This window comes from Choloepus didactylus, chromosome 15, assembly GCF_015220235.1.
Source record: "Choloepus didactylus isolate mChoDid1 chromosome 15, mChoDid1.pri, whole genome shotgun sequence".
NCBI lineage: Eukaryota > Metazoa > Chordata > Mammalia > Pilosa > Megalonychidae > Choloepus > Choloepus didactylus.
In genome coordinates this window covers 74,352,526-74,373,167 of record NC_051321.1, presented here as the reverse complement: position 1 = coordinate 74,373,167, position 20,642 = coordinate 74,352,526, and the positions used below count along the sequence as shown (strand labels likewise).

The window sequence follows — 20,642 nt, the reverse complement described above, 5'->3', positions numbered from 1 at the left end:
ACAGAAGCCAATAAACCTTGGGCTTACTCCCATTGGTGGCTTCTCTGAGTCGTTTTTATTTTCAGCTTCTCCCAGACTCTCACTCTGATGAAACCAAGGGAGTTCAATTGATTTTACAAGACCTGTTTTGAAGATGCCGCCCTAGCACTACTGAGTAAGAAGAACCTCAGATGAGAGAGCCTAGAAGCAGGTACAACCACTTTGGGAAACAGTTGACATTACCTGGAAAGGTTGAATATCACATACTCTCTGACCCAGCAATTTCTCTTAAATATATTAGGTACGTGCACGTGTGCATTAGGAGTCATGTATGGCAGTGCTGGTAGTGATCACCATGCACTGGACACAGGCCAAATGACTATTCATGGGACAGTGGATAAGTAAATTGTGGCATGCTTTCACAACAGAATCAACCTGCAGCGATGAGACTGAATAAACTGCTGCTGCAAACGTTGAAATAGACAAAACTCCAAAAATTCACATTGCACAAAAGAAGCAAGTCACAGAAGAAAATGTACAACCATAGAAAATTCAAAATCAGGTGATTCCAAACAACGTATTACCTAGTGATATATTCACGGTAAAACTATAAAGAAGAGCAAGAAAATGGTGCACAGCAGATTGAGGATAGAGGTTAGATTAGGGGAAGGTAGGGGGCGATGGTGCTGTCAGGGAAGGGAACCCGGGAAGTTTCAGAGACTCAGAGAAGGTTCTATTTCTTACTCTGGGGGGTGGGAAGGGCATGAGTATGTGGGGGTTTGCTTTAGAATTATTCTGAAAACTATACTCATATATTCTCTCCTGTCTTCTGAATGTAACAGATATTTCACCATTTAATAAAAGGGAGACGGGAGGGGAGGAAAAGTGAAGAACTGTTTTGACAGTGGAGAGGGAGGCTGAGGGCTGCTTCCCTTTTCCTTCCCCGTCAGCACCGGTGACTCATTCTGTCACCATTTAGCACTTACTCCATTCTGCTTGAATTACTGCTAGCTGTTAACACAACACTTCTGTTTCCCTCTGTCATTAATTTATTCATTCTGTTGACAATTCCTGAAAATCTCCCGAGTGTCAGCAGGACAGAGGGGCGACTGGAGGGAGTTGACAAACAAAGGTGGACAAACCCAGGCTCTGTCCTCCAGCATCTCCTGGCCTAGAAGAGAAGGACAAGTCCCCGCAGTGTGGTTAATTTGGCCGTCACCCTCAGGATCTGTGCTGTCACAGGAGTGGGACACACCAGAGCTTGAAGGAGAGAGCTGGGACTTAGCTTCCGCAGCTCTGTTCCCCGCATCTCGTGGCTCAGCGATGGAGGCGCTTGGTGAACGTGGGTTAGGGCCAGTGTGGGAGTCAGTGTGGAGCTCTCCAAGTTTAAATGCAAGCCTGTAGACTCTCCTGAGGTGCTGGTTAAAAATTCATGTCCTCAGGCCCTGCCCTGGAGAGCCTAGACCGTGTGTCTGGGCTAGGACCCAGGAATCTGGATGTCCAATAGCCCCTCTTGTGGCACGTCATCCTGTACACTCGGAAAGCCCTGACAGATTGGCAGGGGAATTTTCAGGAAAGTGCTAGTCCTGAGGTGGCCTTAATCCTTCCTGTCCTCCCATTACTTCTCTTGGGAGTTAATGAATGTTTGTTGAACCAAAATGAAGGAAGGGTAAATGAGAGAGAACCCGGCACTTCTCTGAAATGTAAATGAATCTTGCTGCCAAGTTTGGAACACCCTGAAGATTTTCCCATTGGCACTTGGGTTCATTTGAAAACATTCAGAGGTGGGACAGTGAGGTGGTTAAGAGCTCACCTCCAAACCTGGGCTGCAACCGCTGCTCCTGCACTTGCTAGTTGGACCTTGGGCACTTCACTTGACCTCCCTATGACTCAGTTTCCCCATCTGAGAAATGGCATAATGGCATATACCTCAGAGAGCTGTTCTGAAGATTAAAAGAGTTGATGCATGTAAAGCTGTTAAAAAAAGAGTACGTGGCACATAGTAAGTGCTAAAAAGAATGGTGACTATTATTATTTGTCTTCCTCTTTGCTTTTGTCCTGCAGCGAGAAGGTGGGGCCGGCCTTGGGTGGAGCCGATCTCAGGAAAGAAGAGAGTCCTCTGGAGCCAGCCGGGAGGGCCTCCGGAATAAAAGAGGCCCAGAGAGGCTGGGTGGGGCTCACACTCCCTGAAACCAAGGAGGAAAAAATCCCCGTGAAGGCAGAGCTCCAGGTAGTAGCCACAGCCGGCCTTCCTGGTTGGGAAGCTTCTACAGCACCTGGTCACTCACTCCTGGGCACGTTTTTGCTCTTGTGGCCCTATTCTCTTTCACCTTAGCTCTCAGCCCAAACCTGGGGAGTTGCTGCACAGGCCCATGTGCTTGCTGTCAGAGTCTGTGAGTCCAGAGGAAGCAGCAGGAGACCAGGACGGATTTCTCAGTAGCCTCTGGAGGAGAGGACCTTGGGTAAGTAATCACTTTTTCTACCTGGGCTTCAGGTTTCTCCCCTGGAAAAATGAAGGAAACGGACATGGGAATATGTGGAAGTACCCTAGTGTGCTCAGAGCAAGAGGAAAGTGGGTTACTTGGCAGCCAAATTAAGGTCAGAGGTGATCCAGGGGTTGGGACAGTGTCAGGAGGTTCCCCTACCATCCAGGGCATTTTCTTCTCAAAGAGTTCTATTTCCAAAATTATTCCATTTTACAGGTAAGAAAACAGAGCAATTAGGCAATTAGGAGGTCTTCTGGCCTTGCACGCAAGCAGCTACCTCCTGTGACTGTGCTTCCCCAAATACCCTCCCACCGAGGGAACAGTCTCTGACAACCCCAGGAAAACTGCATGGGGCTGGATGGTTGCCATCTGGAAAACTAAGGCCAGTGTTCCACCTGGCAGCTGTTTTGGCAGCTGCTGCTTCTGCACAAAGGAGGTTTGCTTAGAGAGGGTAGTCTTGCTGGCACCTGTGGGGAGTTGTACTAAAGGCCGTGGATGCTAACCCTGATCCCATCACTTTCCAGCTTTGTGGTCTTGAGCTGTTCGGTCACTCGCTTCTTTGAGCCTCAGTGTGGAACAGGGGCGTTTTGACAGCCGCATGGTGGAGCACAGAGACAGATGAGAGAATGTATGAGAAAAGACTTGCAAGGTTAGCTACTGAGTGGCCTGGAAGGGTCGTGGCCCAGGTGGGTTTGGGAATTCCCAAATTGCACTGCCCCTTCCGGGAATTAGTTTCTGCCTCTGGGGTATTATCAACCTCTCCAAGAGTCTGGCTGGGTCTGTGGGCATCTGATTTATATATGTCTGCACAGACAGCTGTCCTCAAGGAGCAGGATTTGGTTCCTTTGAAGGCAGGGGCAGTTTTTGTGCCTTTGGGTATAGTGAAGAGAAACTGGTTGTTGCAGATGAAGTATTTAGCCAGTGCCTGGCACATACTTAGTGCTCAGTAAAGGGGGATCATGTTATCATTTTCTCTGGGTCTTGACTAAACAGATGGAAGTGCTCTTGTATGGGAGTTTCGCAGGTAATCTCCTCTCCCCCTCATTCATTCTTTCAACATGCTTTTGAGCCTCTATCATGCATCAGACTAGGTGCTGGGAATACAGAGGTGAACCTGATAGGTGTTCAATGGAGCTTATAGTTAAGTGGGAGTCACATAAAAATAGTATAAACTGAGGTGAGTGCCAGGAAGAAAAATGGCAGCTTGAAGAGACTAGAACTAAATTTTGGTAATTTGGGAGGAAGCAGGGACTAGCTGGGGTTCTGAGGAAGTGAGTTTTAAACTGAGACCTAAAGGATGAAAAGGTGGTAGCCCCCCTCTGCCCCACTTTTTTCCACCTTGTTTTCTTCCATCCACAAATATTTATGAAGCATCTACAATTGGCCCCCACTATCATGGGCATGGTGAGGGATATGAAAGACGAAACAAAACAGTACAGGGTCCCTGTCCTCAGTGTGTCTGGGTAGGAGGGGAGCTAAATCACATCCCAGGGGAAAATCATAAACAAGACAATAGATGACGGACAACTTGGGGAAGTGATTCAACGCATGAGCATATCTGGAGTTCCAGGGAAGAAAAGTTGGGGTCATTGGAGGAGTGTCCTGGCCCTAAAGTATGGGGGTGAGGGGGAAGCGTTTGTGAAGAGGAGCCTGAAGGTGTGGGCTCTAAGGAGAGGAGGGGCACCCTGTGTTGGTGGAGGACAGAAAATCACTGGCCATCGGAGCACTTAGGGGAATAATAGGAGATGAAGTTAGAAGACACCAAGCCTTGGATGTCCAACTAAGGAGCTACATTTTGTCCTGCAGGCAATGGGGAGCTAGTGAAGGTTCTTGAGGAAGTGGCATAGTTTTCTGAGAGGTGATCCTGCAATTCTTGAAGCATGGATGGGAGACAAGGCTGGCCAGGAGATGATCGGCTTGACCAGTTAGGGTTCACTGAAATGGCTGCTCAGACCTTGGGACTTTCATTCTTTAAAAAAAAGAAAAAAATTAAAATAATTTCAAACTTACAGGAAAGTTGCAAAAATAATACAGAAACAATATGTAGAACTCCAATGTACCCCACCCTCTCCAAAATCCAGATTTACCAACTGTTTCGGTTTGCTAAAGCTGCTGGAATGCAGGGTACCAGAAATGGGTTGTCCTTTACAATGGGGATTTATTAAGTTACAATTTATAGTTCTTAGGCCATGAAAATGTCCAACCCAAGCCATCAACAGGATGATACCTGAACTCTGAAAACAGGCTGCCAGCATCTGGGACATCTCTGTCAAATGGGAAGGCACATGGCTGGCATCTGCTGGTCCTTCTCTCCCAGGTTTCATTGCTTCTGGCTTCAGAGGCCTCATCTCTCAGTTTTTCTGGGGCTTTTTCTGTGAACTTCTCTTAATTTTATCTCTTAGCTTCTGTATGTATTTTATCCTCTTATAAAGGACTCAAGTCAGAGGATTAAGACCTACTGTTCTAGTTTGCTAATGCTGCCGCAATGCAAAATACCAGAAATGGATTGGCTTCTCTAAAAGGGGGGCTTATTTGGTTACATAGTTACAGTCTTAAGGCCATAAAGTGTCCAAGGTAACGCATCAACAATCGGGTACCTTCACTGGAGGATGGCCAATAGTGTCCGGAAAACCTGTTAGTTGGGAAGGCACATGGCTGGCGTCTGCTTTCAAGTTCTGGTTTCAAAATGGCTTTCTCCCAGGATGTTCCTCTCTAGGCTGCTGTTCCTCAAAAATGTCACTCTTAGTTGCACTTGGGGTATTTGTCCTTTCTTAGCTTCTCTGGAGCAAGAGTCTGCTTTCAATGGCCATCTTCAAACTGTCTCTCATCTGCAGCTCCTGTGCCTTCTTTAAATTGTCTCTCTTGGCTGTACCTCCTCTTCAAGATGTCACTCTCAGCTGCAGCTGCACTGAGTTCCTTCTGTTTGTCAGCCCATTTATATGGCTCCACTGATCAAGTCCCACCCAGAATGGGTGGGGCCACACCTCCATGGAAATATCTCATCAGAGTTATCACCTACAGTTGGGTGGGGCACATTTCCATGCAAACACCCTAATCCAATTTTCCAACTTAATCCCCACTAATATGTCTGCTCCACAAGACTGCATCAAAGAATATGGCTTTTTCTGGGGGACATAACACATTCAAACCAGCACACCCAACTTGAATGAGGTGAGTCATATCTCAATTGAAATAACCTAATCAAAAGCTCCCACACCCAACAGGTCTACATCCATGGGAATGGATTTAAAAAACATGATCTTTTCTAGGGTACATAACAGCTTCAAACTACCACCCCAACTATTAGTATTTTGTCACATTTGTTATATCATTCTGTATCTTTAATCTTCTATCTCTTATCTATCTAACCTATTTTCTAAACATCATGTTTCTCTAACACTTAACATTTTCATGTACAGTTCCTGAGAACAAGGACACTCACTTATGTAACCACTTTAAGTACAGCTATCAAGTTCAAGAAATTTAACATTGATACAAAGCATACTGGGACGTTCATTCTTCAGGTTCAGCTCCATTGTTGTTAAACTGCCAATCCTTTGGGAGGGGTAACCCGGAAGATGTTATCGCGGAGTATCAGTGCATTTCCAAGTGTGACTTCAAACTGGTTTCTGTAGAAGAGACACACCTTAGGAGTGTTTTAACAGGAAGGAGGAGGGTGAGGAGCCAGGGGACAGGCATTGGGGAGTTGCTGCAGAAAGCTATGTGGCTTCCAAGACGGATTAAAAACTGAGGGTGAGGACTCCAAAGGAAGGCATGTGCCTGAGTAGGAAGAGCAATTAATTTAGGCGATAAACTTAACTTCTGCCGCAGTTCTGACAGTAATCGGCTGTATGATTTTGGGCAAGCAGCTTCCCAGCTCTTCATATGCAAAGTGAGGTAGGTAGCTGTAGGGCCTGGGCCAGTGCCCGGCAGACAGTAAGCACTCAATAAATAGTTGTTAATTAATGAATAGTTCATCATTAATTAATCTTTTCTAAGGTTGCTAAATGCTTTGACTCTCTGATCTCAAAATTTTGCCCTGTCCCTGGCGCTCTTGGGCAAGATTCATTACTGGCTATGGACCTCTCCCTCCCTGTTTAAAATCTTGGGGCATTTACCTCCAGGCCATTCCAGAACTAGAACAAAAAGGAAAAATGTCTTCACGATTTGAGAAGCTACCAAGAGCCAAATTTAAGCTAATTCTTTTCTAAACAGGTATAGTTCATTTCATAGTCATACTATTCCTAAAAAGTTGTGTGAAATATGGCATTTTTATGAATAGCATTTCATTTTCAGCATCCTGGGGGAGCTCATTATTTTAAGGGACTCTGCAAGGAAATCTTTTTAAATGTCACATCTGGGATGTTGGGTTACCTGCAATTTTCTAAATGGGATAGGAAACCATCCTAGAAGGTGTCTTTTCTCTGCTTACACATTCATGTATTCATACACTCAAATTGGCACAGTTTGCACTCACAGACACCCACATTCATCCTGAAAGGGTTCCATTCATATCCACAATGCCCTCATATTCTTGTTGCTGTGTGCACACACAAACACACATACTCACATATATACACACGTGCACACCCACACGCTCATGCTCTCACAGGCAGACTTGTTTACTTCCAGGGGAGCTGGACACATGGAACAGAGCACTAGGATCTGTTTCCCCAAGGAGCAGCTGTAGCTTATCCATGAGAACATGAAATCCAGGGTCAGAGGCCCCTGGGGCCCCAGCTCACTCAGCCTGCAGAGAGGCCCTGGTTTCTAGGTATCTTTATTTGAAAACTTCCCCTTCAATCACTGAATTCTGTTTTTCAAAAATGCCACAAATAATTACCCCAAAAGCAAGGCCTGGGTGGGGTTATGTTTTCATTCATTCATACCATATATATATATACATATATATATTTTTTCTTTTTTTCTTTTTTTTGTTAAAGTGCTTACCAAATGTCAGGCACTAGGTTAGCCGCCAGGGTACCACAATGAAGAAGTTGGATGTCATTCCTGCCCCCGCAGAACTTGGAGTCATGGAGATAGTTTTCTACTGCTACCATAACAAATTACCACCAACTTAGAGGCTTAAAACAACACACATTTAGCATGTCACAGTTCCATAGGCCACAGATCCGGGGTGCTCAGCTGATTGGCCTGCTCTGGGTTTCCCAAGGCCAAAACCAAAGTGTCAGCCACTGGGATGTTAGCAAGAGGCTCTGGGAAGAAACTGCTTCCAAACTCGTTCAAGTTCTTGGCAGAATTCAGCCGCCAAAGGTTGTAGAACTGAGGTCCCTGTTTCCTTGCTGGCTGTCAGCTGGGGGCCACCCTTAGTTGCCAGAGCCTCTCTCTGATCCTTGCACGTGGGCCCCTATGCCCCAGTGCTGGCAATGGCACGTGAAATCCTTCTCAGGCATGAAATTTCTCTGAACCCCCTCCACTGCCTCCAGCCCGAGAAAATTCTCTGCTTTTAAGGGCTCATGGGATTTGATCAGGCCACCTGGACAATCCCGGCTCTCCTTATTTTAAGGTCCCTTGCCTTAGTTACGTCTGCAAAATCCCTTTTAGCCATGTAATGTGACACATTCACAGGTCCCAGAGATGAGGGCATGGACACCTTTGGGGTGTGCTTACCACAGGGATGTAGAGAAGTAAACTGGCAATTCCAAAAATACACTTTGGATAAACATTATTAAGGAGGAAGTCAAAAGTTGCAATGAGAGCAAGTAGCGAGATGTCTAACTCTTGTGAGTAGAGTGGTCAGACATGTACAGCTTTCCAAAATAAGTAACATGTAAGCTGAAATGTGAAGAATGAGCTTTGAATCAAAGGGTTAACACTGCTAGCAGGGCAGCACTTGTAGAAATCTCAAGCGAGCTGTGCAGGCATGAGCGTCTGCTTGGGCACCTTTAGCTCAGGCATGGGGTTCTGGAGCAGGGGCATCTTTAGCAGGGTTTGTCAGGCCAAGTTTGCGGGCAGGGCAAGTAGGAAAGAGTAGGGCTCCTGGCCCTTAGCACCCCAGAGGAGGCTGCTCTCTGGACACCAGTATGGAGCAGCGGGCCAGGCAGTATGTTCTGTTCTCTTCCCACTGCCCATTCCCCAGATAATCGGAGGGACTTTCTGAACTTCTCTTACTTCGTTTCTGATGCTTCTCCTTTTTAAGACACTGTCCCTTCCTATCTTTTTTAGAAGATGTTATTTTTGAACCAGGGCCTCAATTCAAAACTCTTTAGTTCATTCATTAATTTATTTGCTCATTTATTGATTAAAAAATATCTGTTGTGTACCTACTGCATGCCAGGCACGGTGCCAAGGGGATACAGCAGAGAACAAGAGGGAGGGAGCCCCTGCCCTTGCCATTTAAATACAAGCTGAATGAAAGTCTTTTGGCTGGAGCCCACAGCCGTTCACTCAGGGACCTAAAAACCATACAAACGTGACTGGTTAAAGGAATCCTAAAGTGAATAAAGCTAGCTATTTCCCCCGCAGTTTCTCTTTTGCACAAAACTCCCAGAGTTTCCTATAAAATGTCCACTAAAAGTAGTGTCCATCACTGCACAGCCCCTGGGAGGAAACACTGTTAGCAAACGGGCTTCTTCACTGCTTCCAAGGTGGCTTCCGGGGAGGAAGATCCATGTTCCCCATCATCCTTCTAGGGGTTCCTGGGCCGCTGTGCCTCCCTTCTGCCCCTTCCTGTCTCAGGCACCCTTTGCATCTGGGTTTACTCAAACTTGGTTCTAACCATACAGCAAATTAGTCTCCAACTTCTCTCCCACTTCGACCTTTCTCCCATCCCTTAGGTTTTTAATTAATTCAGCTAAGAACAGAGGTTCCAGGTATGTCCTGAAGGGTTGGACGGGTGCCTCTGAGGGTGATGCAGGCTGCAATTGCTGCAAAGGAGGTGGTGGCCAGAAGGGGGAACCTCTCAGGTGGGGCAGGAGGGGTAGGGGAAGAGCATTCCGGAACCCTGGCACAAGGCAGGAGCCAGCCTCCCCCTCCCCTCAAACCTGCTCAGCCATAGAAGGTAAGACTATTTGAGCCTGAAGGTATCTTTAAATAACTATGTCCTTCCATTTTGGAGTTCATTTTTGGTCACAGAGGTCTTAAAGAATTTGATGCAAGCTATGGATCCCTATCCCAGAAGAATACATATATGCCTACAAAAAAGTTCAGCTAATTTCACTGACATCTTAAGAACTCCTGCTCTCACACACTCTTCTGGCCCCATTTTCCTGAGGAAAAAACAGATCAGCAAGAGCAACTGATTTGCCACATACTGTGCAGCTATGTAGATGCAAAGCCAAAACTGAAGAGCAAATCCATAACATAAAGAGTTTGTTTCCATTAACTAAAAGAGGCTCCTCCCTGCAATAAAGCAGAATATTTAAGAAAACTTTGCTTTTTGGAGGAGGAGGGGGAAATGATGAGGATGGAGTGACAGTGTCAGTAGAAAAAGCGCCTGTGATCCCCAGGGTTTATAAAGGAGATTCACTCATTCCAACACAGACGTTTGAACGTGGAGCTGGAATGACACTCTAGTGCAGTGTGGGTTGCAGAGAGCAGTCAGCTGGGATTGACTTTGAAGGAGCTTGTCCTCCAGTCCTAGAGGTAAATCAGATGTGAGTGTGTCCACAAGTGGCTTTTGTGGAAGGCAAAAAACGTTCTTGGGCTTGGAGATGGACTGCTAAGATCCTCTTTGAGATCATTAGGAAGCATGGTTTCAGTAGCCCACCTGAGATCAGTTAGACTCTGGGGGTGACACCCAGAGGGAGAGCACTTGTCTTGCCAAAAAGATCAACCACTCCACTGGAGACTTCATCTAGTAGCACACTCCCTTCCTCCTCCCAACACCAGAATCCCTCAAGACTTTGGGGACCAACCCATCTCAAATGGTGGTGAGAGGAAAGATCCTAGTTAACTGAGTCTCCGTTGAGGGGATTTTATTGGAGATCCTTGGAGTGGGGAAGCCTCACAGATTCTGGGGTGTCCTTAAACTGCTGGTGTCTGAGTTTAGGGAACTCCCCTTGCCCCAGTTGTCTCCAGGCTTTACTTGGGAGTGCTCAGGTTAGGAGGAGACCCGGATTGAGGCCGGGCTTTTGTTTAAGAGGGTCTCCAGTAGACTGAGGACTGGCCGTGTGCCAGGCGGAGGACGCTGGGGTGCGGACTGCTTTTCGCGGGGCCCCTAACTCTGTCCCGCACTCCGGGCGGCGCCTGGGCCTCGGGGTAACGGGAGAGCGAGCCAGTGAGCGAGTGAGCGCTGCATCCCCGCCTCCGGGCGGGCACAGGGAGGTGGGACCCCTCCCCTTCGCCCGACCCCTCCGTCGTCGCCTCCTCTCGGGGCCGGTGGCGCGGGCGCTCGGAAGGGACAGACGGGGGAGGGGAGAGAGAGAGAGAAGGGGCGGGTTGGCGAGCCACGGGACCCCGGTGAGGCGGCCGGGGCGCAACGGGCCTGGGCCGTCGGGGGCCGTAGCGAACACTTCTCGGGCTACTTTTCCCTGAGAGTTGTAATCTTTTTTGGGGGGCCGGGTTTTCGGGCGCGTGTGCTCGCGGAGCCGGAGGGAGCGGCGGTGGCGCGCGAAGGGGGAGGGGGAGCATGCCCGGCTGGAGCCCGGCCTCGGGGCGCGCCCCGGCCGCCGTCCCCACCTCCTCCTCCTTCCCCTCCTCCGTCTCCTCCTCCTCCTCCTCTTCCAGTCCCGCCGCCGCTGCAGCCAACATGGCTGCGCTCCTGAGCCCGGGAGGCGGCCGCTGCTGAGCGCCGCTCGCCTCCCCGGGCCCCCCAGCCGGCCCGGGCCCCCGCCCATGGCCCCGGTGGCCTCGCAGCTCCCGGCACGCTAGGGCTGCCGCCGAGGCCCTCGCCCGCCCGGAGCGCCGCGGGGCCACTCGCCGCCGCCGCCGCCCGCCCGCCCGCCCGCCCGCCCGCCGGCCTCGGGGAGCTCGGGAGCCCGTCCGGCGGGGCGGCCGCCAGCATGGAGCCCCAGCGCCGGGAGCTGCTCGCCCAGTGTCAGCAGAGCCTGGCCCAGGCCATGACGGAGGTGGAAGCCGTGCTCGGGCTGCTGGAGGCCGCGGGAGCATTGAGCCCCGGCGAGCGGCGTCAGCTGGACGAGGAGGCGGGAGGCGCCAAGGCGGAGCTGCTGCTCAAGCTGCTCCTGGCCAAGGAGCGGGACCACTTCCAGGACCTGCGGGCGGCGCTGGAGAAGACGCAGCCTCACCTGCTGCCCATTCTCTACCTGAACGGCGTCGTCGGGCCGCCGCAGCCCGCCGAGGGCGCCGGTGAGTGGCCCCTACCCGCCTGCCGGCTCCTCGCGCGTGCCTCCCGCGACCTCTCTCTGCAGCCTTCCGAGTGGGCGCTCTCGAGGGCCGCTCGCCTCCCGGCGCTGGCCGCGGGTGGACTGGCCCACCTGGGGAGGGGGCGAGCCGTGGATCCCTGATTCACAGCTCCTCACCCAGTTGTGCCGTTCGCTGTGAACAGTGCCCAGCACGAAGGTCTTGAACTTCCCAGGTCAAGACCTTCCCAGAAGCGGGGTCCTCTGGAGGCCACCAGGGTCAGCCTCCCCGGGGCCAGAGAGGATGTCTGTCAGTCTCTTTTCTAAGGCTCTCCACCATCCAGTGGTCCCTCAGGCGCCTGTGCCGGCCTTTAATCAATGAGATGGTCTAGAAGAATGGGACCTGGGCCAAAATGGTTCTCCTAAAATTTGGGCCCTCACACCCCCATCCAGGGTTCCTGCCTGTCTCAGCTCCCTTCCCTCTGCCTAGAGCTCAGTGTCTCGACCAGACTCGGGGTTGGTTATGCACAGTACAATGCCTGCTAGGTTTCTTTGGAAACTGTGGGCCTGGAAAAGTTGGGGAAGTTGCATTGCACCATGGGAAAATCCTAGTAGTGCCTGCTGGGGCTCGTTTCCCTCCCGGCTGGGTTGAGCTGCCTGAGGAGGAAAGGCTGGTGGGCTGGTTCCTTTGGGTGGTGCCTTTGGAACCCCTGTGTCTTTGATCTTGGAGATGACTGATTTGTGAGTGTGCCTGGCATTTATGAGTGGGTGGGTGAGGGGTCTGCTGAGTGTTTGTGACAAGTGGTGGGCTTGGTCTGGTCTTGGGGAGTGTGTAAGCCAGCCTTGTAGACAAGAAAGCGTGAGAAAGAAGGCATAGCATGGAGAGCATGGAGGAAGAGAGAACTAGCATTTATTGGGCACCTACGTGTGCCAGGCACTTTGCTTTATGTGTCGCTTTAATTGCTGTTACCACCCTGTGTATTGTTCCTGCTTGAAGTGGTTAAAGTGTCCAGAAAGTGTTGGGCTCCAGCAGTTTTGAATTATGATCTGTTGTTTTATTTCACACATTCAGAGTCAGGGAACAGTGAGTGCCACCTCTTCTAGGTCTTATCCTTGTTTGAAGAGTGCACCAAGAGGTCAGGAAAACCTGCCCTTAGCAACTGCAGGCAAAAGGCTGATGAGGACCACTTGTTTGCTGTTAAAAGTCTCACTGATAAGTGAGGAATGATTTTATAAGCCATGTCTCCTAATAGCTCTGTTGCTTACTAGTCATCTTAGCCTCGCTTTTTATAAAGTAAACTGACATTCAGAAAGAATAAACTGCCAGCCACACAACAGATCATTTCATTGGTGGCTCTTTGGCCTCCACTTTGGGCTTCTGACTCAGTTCCATCTCTGGCCCTCAATCCTACATTCTGCCCATCCAACTGTGGTCGTGTCTGGGTTGCTGGGCCAACACCCTGGGCTAGTGCTTTGGAAGATGCTTAGAAGGGGCTGTCTTGTGTGGCCACCAGGAGGAGAACAGAGGACAACCTCAACAGGGTAATTTTTTTCTTTTTAATTGCCTCTATCTATCTATCTGTCTATCTATTTTTGAAGGAGAAAGTTTATCAAAGATCTTTTTCCAGAAGCCGTTCAGAGGAAGTGCAGAAGGTAGAGTGCAGACTGGAAGATCTCATCAGGATCAGCAGTAGTGATCCCTGGAATAGGTGGATGAATTGTCGTTAATTAGGTCCCACCCTTTCTATGTCTGGTGGAGAAGGTAGGGCCTCACTGGTCTAACCCTGACCTCTAAGGAAGGGATGGAATAGGGTTTGGATTTTCTCCATAGGGCAGTGATTTCATACCCTGGTTTTACCATAATGCAGAGATCTGTGGCTTTGCAGAGGGGTCATGAGATCCTCAGAAGCATAATTTTAAAGGTGAAGTCAAGTTCATTTTAGTTAACACATTAGAAAAAGATAAGGATAGCATTTGGCCTGGCAAGATGCCACCTACCTGTTCTGAGGGAGAGGGATGATGTGTGAAAATAAACCATAGAGTGTTGGGGTCTTCCTAAAGGCTGAATTACAGTGCAGAGGTTTTCCAACTTTTTTTTTTTTTTTTTTTTCCTTTTAGCCAGGGAGCCCTTGTTATGGGGAAAAGCTTAGTGCATAAAAGGGCAGCTCTGGTTGCAGAGATGGAGGCTCCAGCCTTGTCCCCGAGGAACCAAATTCAAGTCACTCATGTCACCAGGATCCATAGTGTCAAGGGGAGCCCTCTGTTTTACTGTTTCTCTAGATCCTCAGGTAGACTCTCCCTTGGCCGATCCCACACCCATGTGGGACCCTGGTCCCAGAATGCCCAGCCCCCTGCCTCGCACTTGTGCATTGTAGGAGTCCAAGGGGCTGCACACCAGGATGGCTGGCAGGCTGCCACGTGGAGCCTGGAACGGGGAGGAAACTGGGGTGGGCACGTGGCCTAGGTGGTGCCAGGCAGGTGAGCAAACCAAACCCACGTGTTGAGTTAGGTCCCCAGACATTGTTGGACCCCAGTATGCTCAGACCTGGGGCTATGACGATGAGAGCAACATAGAGAGTTTGGGGGGAATATTCCGGGTACATTGTTATTCAGCATTTTGTATCTTACCATGCACTTTCATATCTCACTTAATTCTTACCACAGCCCTGGGGAGATGAGTGCTGTTTCATTATCCATGTTACCCTGGTTCCTGGCCTCCATCTGTAAGGTGTGAGGACTGTCCAGCTGTGCAAGGGCAGACAGGTGCCGGAATTGAGGCTTACATCTGGGGCTAATGCCAGTGTCTAGAACGTTTTTTTCCTGTTACCTGATTAGGCTCTCCCACTACAATTTCAGGTCAATTCCTGACACTGGGGAACTTTGCAGAATTATGTAGCCTTTCCTTGTCCCCAGTACATGGGCCTGGTAAGAGGTAATCATTTTTGCCCCCACTGGTGATAGGGAAGGGAGAGAACTATGGTTAGCTCAGGTTTGTAGCATTTTTGGACAATTGTACCAGATTCTTGTTAGGTCACTGGAGCCGACACTGTGCCTTGTTTATTCTCTCTGATTCTGTTACTAGCATCTGGGTTTTCTCACTTGGAGACCCTGTCCTTCGTTCCCCTGGAGTGGGGACCTCTTCCTGGCCGGGGGCCTCACTGTCTTCACCTGCAAGATGGGTCTGAGGGTGTTGGGCTGGTGATAAGAGTTGTGGGGGAGGCGGAATGTGATGGGGAGAGGACCCAGGTGCCTGGTCCTGTTGCTGGTCCCGGGTGGGGCTGGGAGGAGACAGACAGAGGTGTGGAAGATGCAGTTCCAGCCTCCTCTTTAGTTTCCTGGCTGACAGGCTTACCTGGCTTCACCAAAGAGAACGGAGACAGCAGCGTCTGTTGGGGAAGCCGAGGAAGGCTTTGTGGAGGGATTGGGGCCTGAGCTGGGTGGTGAAGGGGAAATCTGAATGTAGAGGGAAAGAGGGGGGCATTTTAGGCAATAGGCCCAGCAAGGGCAGAGGCCTGGCATTGGACAGGAGCAGCAGAGTGCTTTTAGGTTGCAGTAGTTAGATCAGCTTGTGTAGTAGAGCCAGCGACTCTGCATCTGCCCTGGGTGGAAGGGAGATGGGGTTGCAAAGGAAAGCTGGAGGACTGTGAGGACAAGGTTGAGTGAGGGGTTTGGAAGTTAAAACTGGAAGATTAGTATATTTTTAAGGAATTAACTCCACCAGGTTTTTTTTTTCTGCAGTAAGAGTATGGTGGCTGCTAACTGTCAGGTGTGGGTTATTTATTATTCAACAGTGGTTACTAGGGCCTTTTGTCCTTCCCCTACTCCCATTGGGTACCAGTCACCTTTTCTTCATCCACCCTGCCTTCAAAGGTCAGTGGGGGAAGGCATGTAAGTAAAAACTCCAGCCGTTGTAGTTTTCCTTTTAGTTCTTTTAAATGTGTTATTTGAGAGGAGTTGGTGGAATTATTTGAAAGTAATGGCTTCTGAGTGATGGTGGATTTTATTTAGTGCTCTGTGTATTAGTTTAGGACACTTCTGTTGCAAGTGACAGAAATTTAGCTCAACCCAGCTTAGGCAGAAAAGAGAAATTTATTGATATATCTCACAAAATTCCAAAACTTTGGGATGGTCGGGGGAATTGACCTTCGGACTGAATGACCCCTGAATGCTGTAGTCTCTTCTCACGGGCCCGGCACGTGGTTTCTGGCCCCTCTGTGCTTTCATCCTCACAGCCCCTGACTTACAGGGAAGGGAGATCCATCCCGTCAGCCAGCAGAGAAATCTCATGGGAGGATTCTGATTGGCCTAGGGTTGTGTGTCCATGGGAGATGCAGTCACTGCTACTGGGGCTAGAGGACTAAGATTAGCTCAGGTTTGGCCCTGTGCCCAGCAGTGGAACCAGCCGTCACTGCAGGGTGATGGGGTGCAGTGACTGGAAACCCATTCCAGGACCACATGGTTGTTTTTAGACTAGGGCAGAAGCAGTTCTCCAAAGGAAGAAAAGCAGGAGGGATGTCCAGCAGCTAACAGCAGATGAATGTCCACCACACATGCTCCCGTCTTCGTGCTGATGATGCTGTTAGCAAGTGAAGTCGTTTGGGAAATAGGATGGTGGGGAGGGGTGGTGGCTTAGACTTCGTGCAAGGCAGTTAAGCTTTCTGAGCTGATCTACTCTATGAAATAATTAATGCAGTAACTACTTTACTAGGCTATTGTACAACCAGTGGTAAGGAGAAAGGGAGGGGCATTTTGTTACTGTGGTGAGGAATACAACATAGAAGTGGCAGCAGTAGACTGGGAAGAGCCAGGCTTTAGCATCAGAACACTTGGATTCTCCTGGTATTTCAGAGAGTTCTCATGAAGACCACATGGAGCAGCATACACGAGCGCTCCTTGTTAACCAGGCTGAGCAGATGTCGGAGTTGCGCTTAAACTGTGGCTGCAGGTCATCAAGAGTAGAATTTAATCTCCATGAGTTTTTTTTTTTTTTTTTTTTTTTTTTTTTTTTTTTTTGATCTGACAAATTTGCTGCTGTATCCCTAATGCCGAGAATAGAGCCTGACCCAAGACAGGTATTCAGTAAATGTTTGCTGAATGGACCAACAGTCAGCTGTATGTAGAAAGGGCTGTGTGTCCCTATGTAAGTCCGTATCCTTTTCAGAAATAGCTGCAGATTGCTAACAGGTGACTGAGTGGCAGAAGGCTGGGGGAGAGGAGGAAGGCTTGTGTGAGTCCCAGATGCACACGCAGTTGTCTCCACCCACAGCCTGTCTGTGATGGAAGCAGGTGGCATGACATTGGTGCCTGACGTCTCCAAGGTCGCCCTTCAGGTGACTGCATCGTGGGGCAGGGTACCAGGAGCCCCGTGGAGCACCCACGTGGCCCGTCGTAGGATTGGAGAGATCTTCCCTTTTTACACATAGAATTTGAGTGTCGGCTTGGTGTCCTCAAATGAGCCTGGATCGGGGACCAGCTCCCAACTGTGCAACACTTGACCTTGGACAAGCCTCTTAACTCCCTGGGGCTTGGGTTTTTTCAGTTCAACAGTAAAAACAGAAGAGGTTTAGCAATGACTAGGGACTTGCCTCTCGGCTCTGAGGGGTCCTTAGTGCTTCCAAGGCGGCATTTGGTCCGAGGAAGCATGGTGTCTGGCTTGGACTAGATTTCTGAGGCCTCTTCCAGCTCTCCATGTGATTAGTATTATCTGATTTAATGTTAGTGTTTAGTGCTTTTTGATACTCCGGCTTTCTATTTCCTGAAATATTGAGCAGAGGAAGAGAAATATTTCATCTGCATTTTTTTTGCCCCACTCCCTTCCGGCCACCTTACCTGTACGTCCTGTAGGCAGAGCGAGAGACTTCTTCAGTGATTTCCTCTAAGCCTGGGATGATGTGAGTCACAGAAACAGCAGGCGTAGAACGAGGGGGCTGAACGTGTTTGTCTGTGAGGTAGAGATGCCAAGTGGGTTTGGCAGAGAAAAAAATTTAAATAGGATTGAAGTAAGGGGAAATTGGATTTTTTTTCACCTTTTTGCTTGGACAGGTTGTATATCTCTAACTGTGTCTGTTGATCTTTTGAGACAGAGTTCCACAAGGGTGCTGCAGAAATATTTTAAATTAAACAGAAGTACTTGGAGAGTCCAATACTGTCAGTCCAACCCTCTAAACCCTTGGTAGATAGTGATAAGTTGACTTTTGACCTTGATGTTCAGCTCATGCTAAGGGTCATAACTCACTTGCTTTGAGGTATTTTTTTGTTTGTTTGTTTTTTTAATGTTTATTGTGGTAACATATTCAACACAAAGCTTCCTATTTTAACCACTTTTTGCTTTGAGTTTTAAATAAAGAAATCCATGTGTCCACAGAATCTTGATTTGGGGGCAGGTGGCCTGGCTGGAGTCCCAGTTCCAACATCATCTTTCTTTTTTTCTTTGAAAAATTGTGTATATGTTTCTCCTAATCATATTTTCAAAAGTCTCAGAACAGTTGCTTTCGACTTGAAAGAAAGATTTTAGTTTCAGTAGCCGCCTGTGACTCTTCTGAGGCCAGAAGTTGTAAACCAGTACAAGAGATGTTCGCAAATTTCCTTTGTGTTTCCAGTACTAATATCTTCAGCCCCAAAGGCTTTAAAGTATGTTAGCTATTCCTGCTTTGTGGCTGCTTCCTCCTGATCCCATTCTGGGTTGGTTTGGGTTTTTCAGTCTTGAATCCGGGGTAACTGGCTACCCAGATTTTCCTTCAAAGGGCCTAGGTCAGCATTTCCCAAGAAGCCATCCTCTAAACGCTAGTTTGCTGGGAGGTTAATGGTGTTAGTTGATAAAAGGGTCCAGTGGTCAAGTAAATTTGGGCAGGGCTGGTTGACCAGGTCACACAGGCTTCTTTGCCGTGGAACTCTTCTGAGTGCTGATAGGTTGCGTGCCTGGGAACTTCACTGGTGCAAGTTCACTCTGCAGAGTTTCCCAGACATATTTGACCACAGAATCCTTTTTTCATGGAGCATTTTGCAACATCAGTGTTTTGAGAAATGTACCTTGGGGAAACTTCAGTGCACCAAACTGGAATGTCTGTGTGGACCATTATATTTCCATTTTCTAAGCTCTCTTACTTGGAGTACCAATACCTTACATTTTGTTTTTTTTCTAAATTTTGAGAGCTGCTAAAATAGTCACATGTGATTCTGGGGCCAACATCCATCACTTTTTAGATATGTGACATTGGATAAGATGTGCAACCTCTCTGGCCCTCAGTTGCCCTGCTGTGGCTTGACAAGGTTGAGATCTGGTTTTGTGATTGTCATTCTTTGAAATAGCTAAACCTCTTGGACCCTCTAGGCCTGGCTTTGGTCCATGTTTGAGATTTCCGGGGGAGCCCTGGAGGACATGTGGAGACCTGTCCTGGTGGTTTGGTGACTGTGGGTCTGCAACTAGCTAACTGATCGGTGAGTCCTTCCTGCGTCTCTGGGAAGTGCTGGCGTGGGGAGCAGGGAAGTCGGTGCTCCCTGCCCTGAGAGTGTGGTCACTTCTGGGACTCTGGGTGACATGGATGAATGACCACGTGGCCTGAGCATCGTTGGTGGGTTTAGAGACAGGGAGTGAGGCCACAGAACTCAAGACAGTGAGTGCCAAGAGCCCAGACTTGGGGACCCGTCAGACTGGGGTTTAAAAACCTGCTCTTGCATTTAAAGTTGTGGGACTTCAGCAAGCTGGGTAATCTCCCTGGACTTTCTTTTACTCATCTGTAAAAGAGGGGCTAACAGCTACTCCTCAGGCTTTGGAAGGGATTGAGATGATTTATGCAAGGTGTTTCACACCCGCCCGGCAGGGACTCGCTGCCACCACAACTATTGGGGGTAGCTTGCCCTTGTGCAGAGGGTCCTGCCTTGTTTGCAATCAGAAGGCCCCACAGGACATAGACTCCCTCTCCCCCGGGGTTAAAGAGACAGATGCCCAAAGGAGAAGTCTGGAGCACCCATGGGCTAGGAAGCCCCGAGCCTCCCCGGGTGGCTCAGGATGTACTTTCACAAAGCTTTGATCCTGGAGTCCGCATTTTACAGAGGGCGTTGCCAAGAGCGGTGAAGAGTTCCGCTCTGAAATGACCTTGGGAAGAGTTTATTTTGGAGGAAAGGACACTGAAAGGGGCTTGGATGGCAGTTTTCTGATTGGCACATGGAAAATGAGGAGCCCTGATTCTCTGTGGCCCTAGAGAACTGAACATGAGCTGATTGGTGGGACATTCTGGGAGGTAGAATTGAGCTCAGTTTAAAGAAGACCTTCATCCTTTCCTCCATTTCCCTCCCTCCCTCCCTCCCTTCTTCCCTTTTAAACTTTTATTATAAAAATTTAAAAAAATATGTAGATGCAGAGAAAATAGTAATAATGAATGCCCATGTGCCCCTCACCCAGCTTTCCTGACGACTTGTTTTCTGTATAATTTTAAAGCACTTTCCAGACAGCACATCATTTTACCCATAAATACTTGAGGACGTGTCTCTCAGAGGTGAGGCCTTTTAAAAAACATAGCTGCAAGACCATTTTTACAACCAACAATATTAACAAGAATTTCTTAATCCCATCTAATACCCAGGCTATATTCAGTTTTCCTCATCTCAAAAATGTCTTTCCCTAGATGGTTTGTTCAAATTGGGGTTTAAATGAAATCCATGGTTACATCTATTTGATGTCACCTTGTGAGATCTTTTTATAATCTCTAGCAGCTCCTCTTCCCCAGGCCTTTGGTTAAGAAAGAGCTTTTTTTGGTGGTGAGTTCCGTCCAGCCATGCAGGTGGTAGTGACTTCCCTTCCCTAAAAGCATCCACACACAGCCTGGATGAGAATGGGCTGTGGAGTCCTACTGTAAAACCGTTCAGCCTCAGCCTCAGTTTGCAAACAAGTAAATGAAATAATACATGGGAAGTGTAA

The 20,642-nt window shown here is 48.7% G+C and overlaps 1 protein-coding gene across 3 annotated transcripts in view; it reads left to right on the top strand.

The window, feature by feature from the left end:
- Nucleotides 1–451: 451 nt before the first annotated feature.
- DLG5 (discs large MAGUK scaffold protein 5) overlaps nt 452–20,642 on the top strand; it is a 135,361-nt gene continuing 115,170 nt past the window's right edge. For 2 of the 3 annotated variants that reach the window (XM_037804540.1, XM_037804539.1), the window contains exon 1: nt 11,176–11,732. In XM_037804540.1, the coding sequence (XP_037660468.1) occupies nt 11,429–11,732 (304 nt within the window). In that variant the 5' untranslated portion in view covers nt 11,176–11,428. Of the gene's footprint in view, nt 542–2,043; nt 2,210–2,314; nt 2,442–11,175; nt 11,733–20,642 lie in introns of those variants that run through there. The other variant, XM_037804541.1, reaches the window with a different exon arrangement.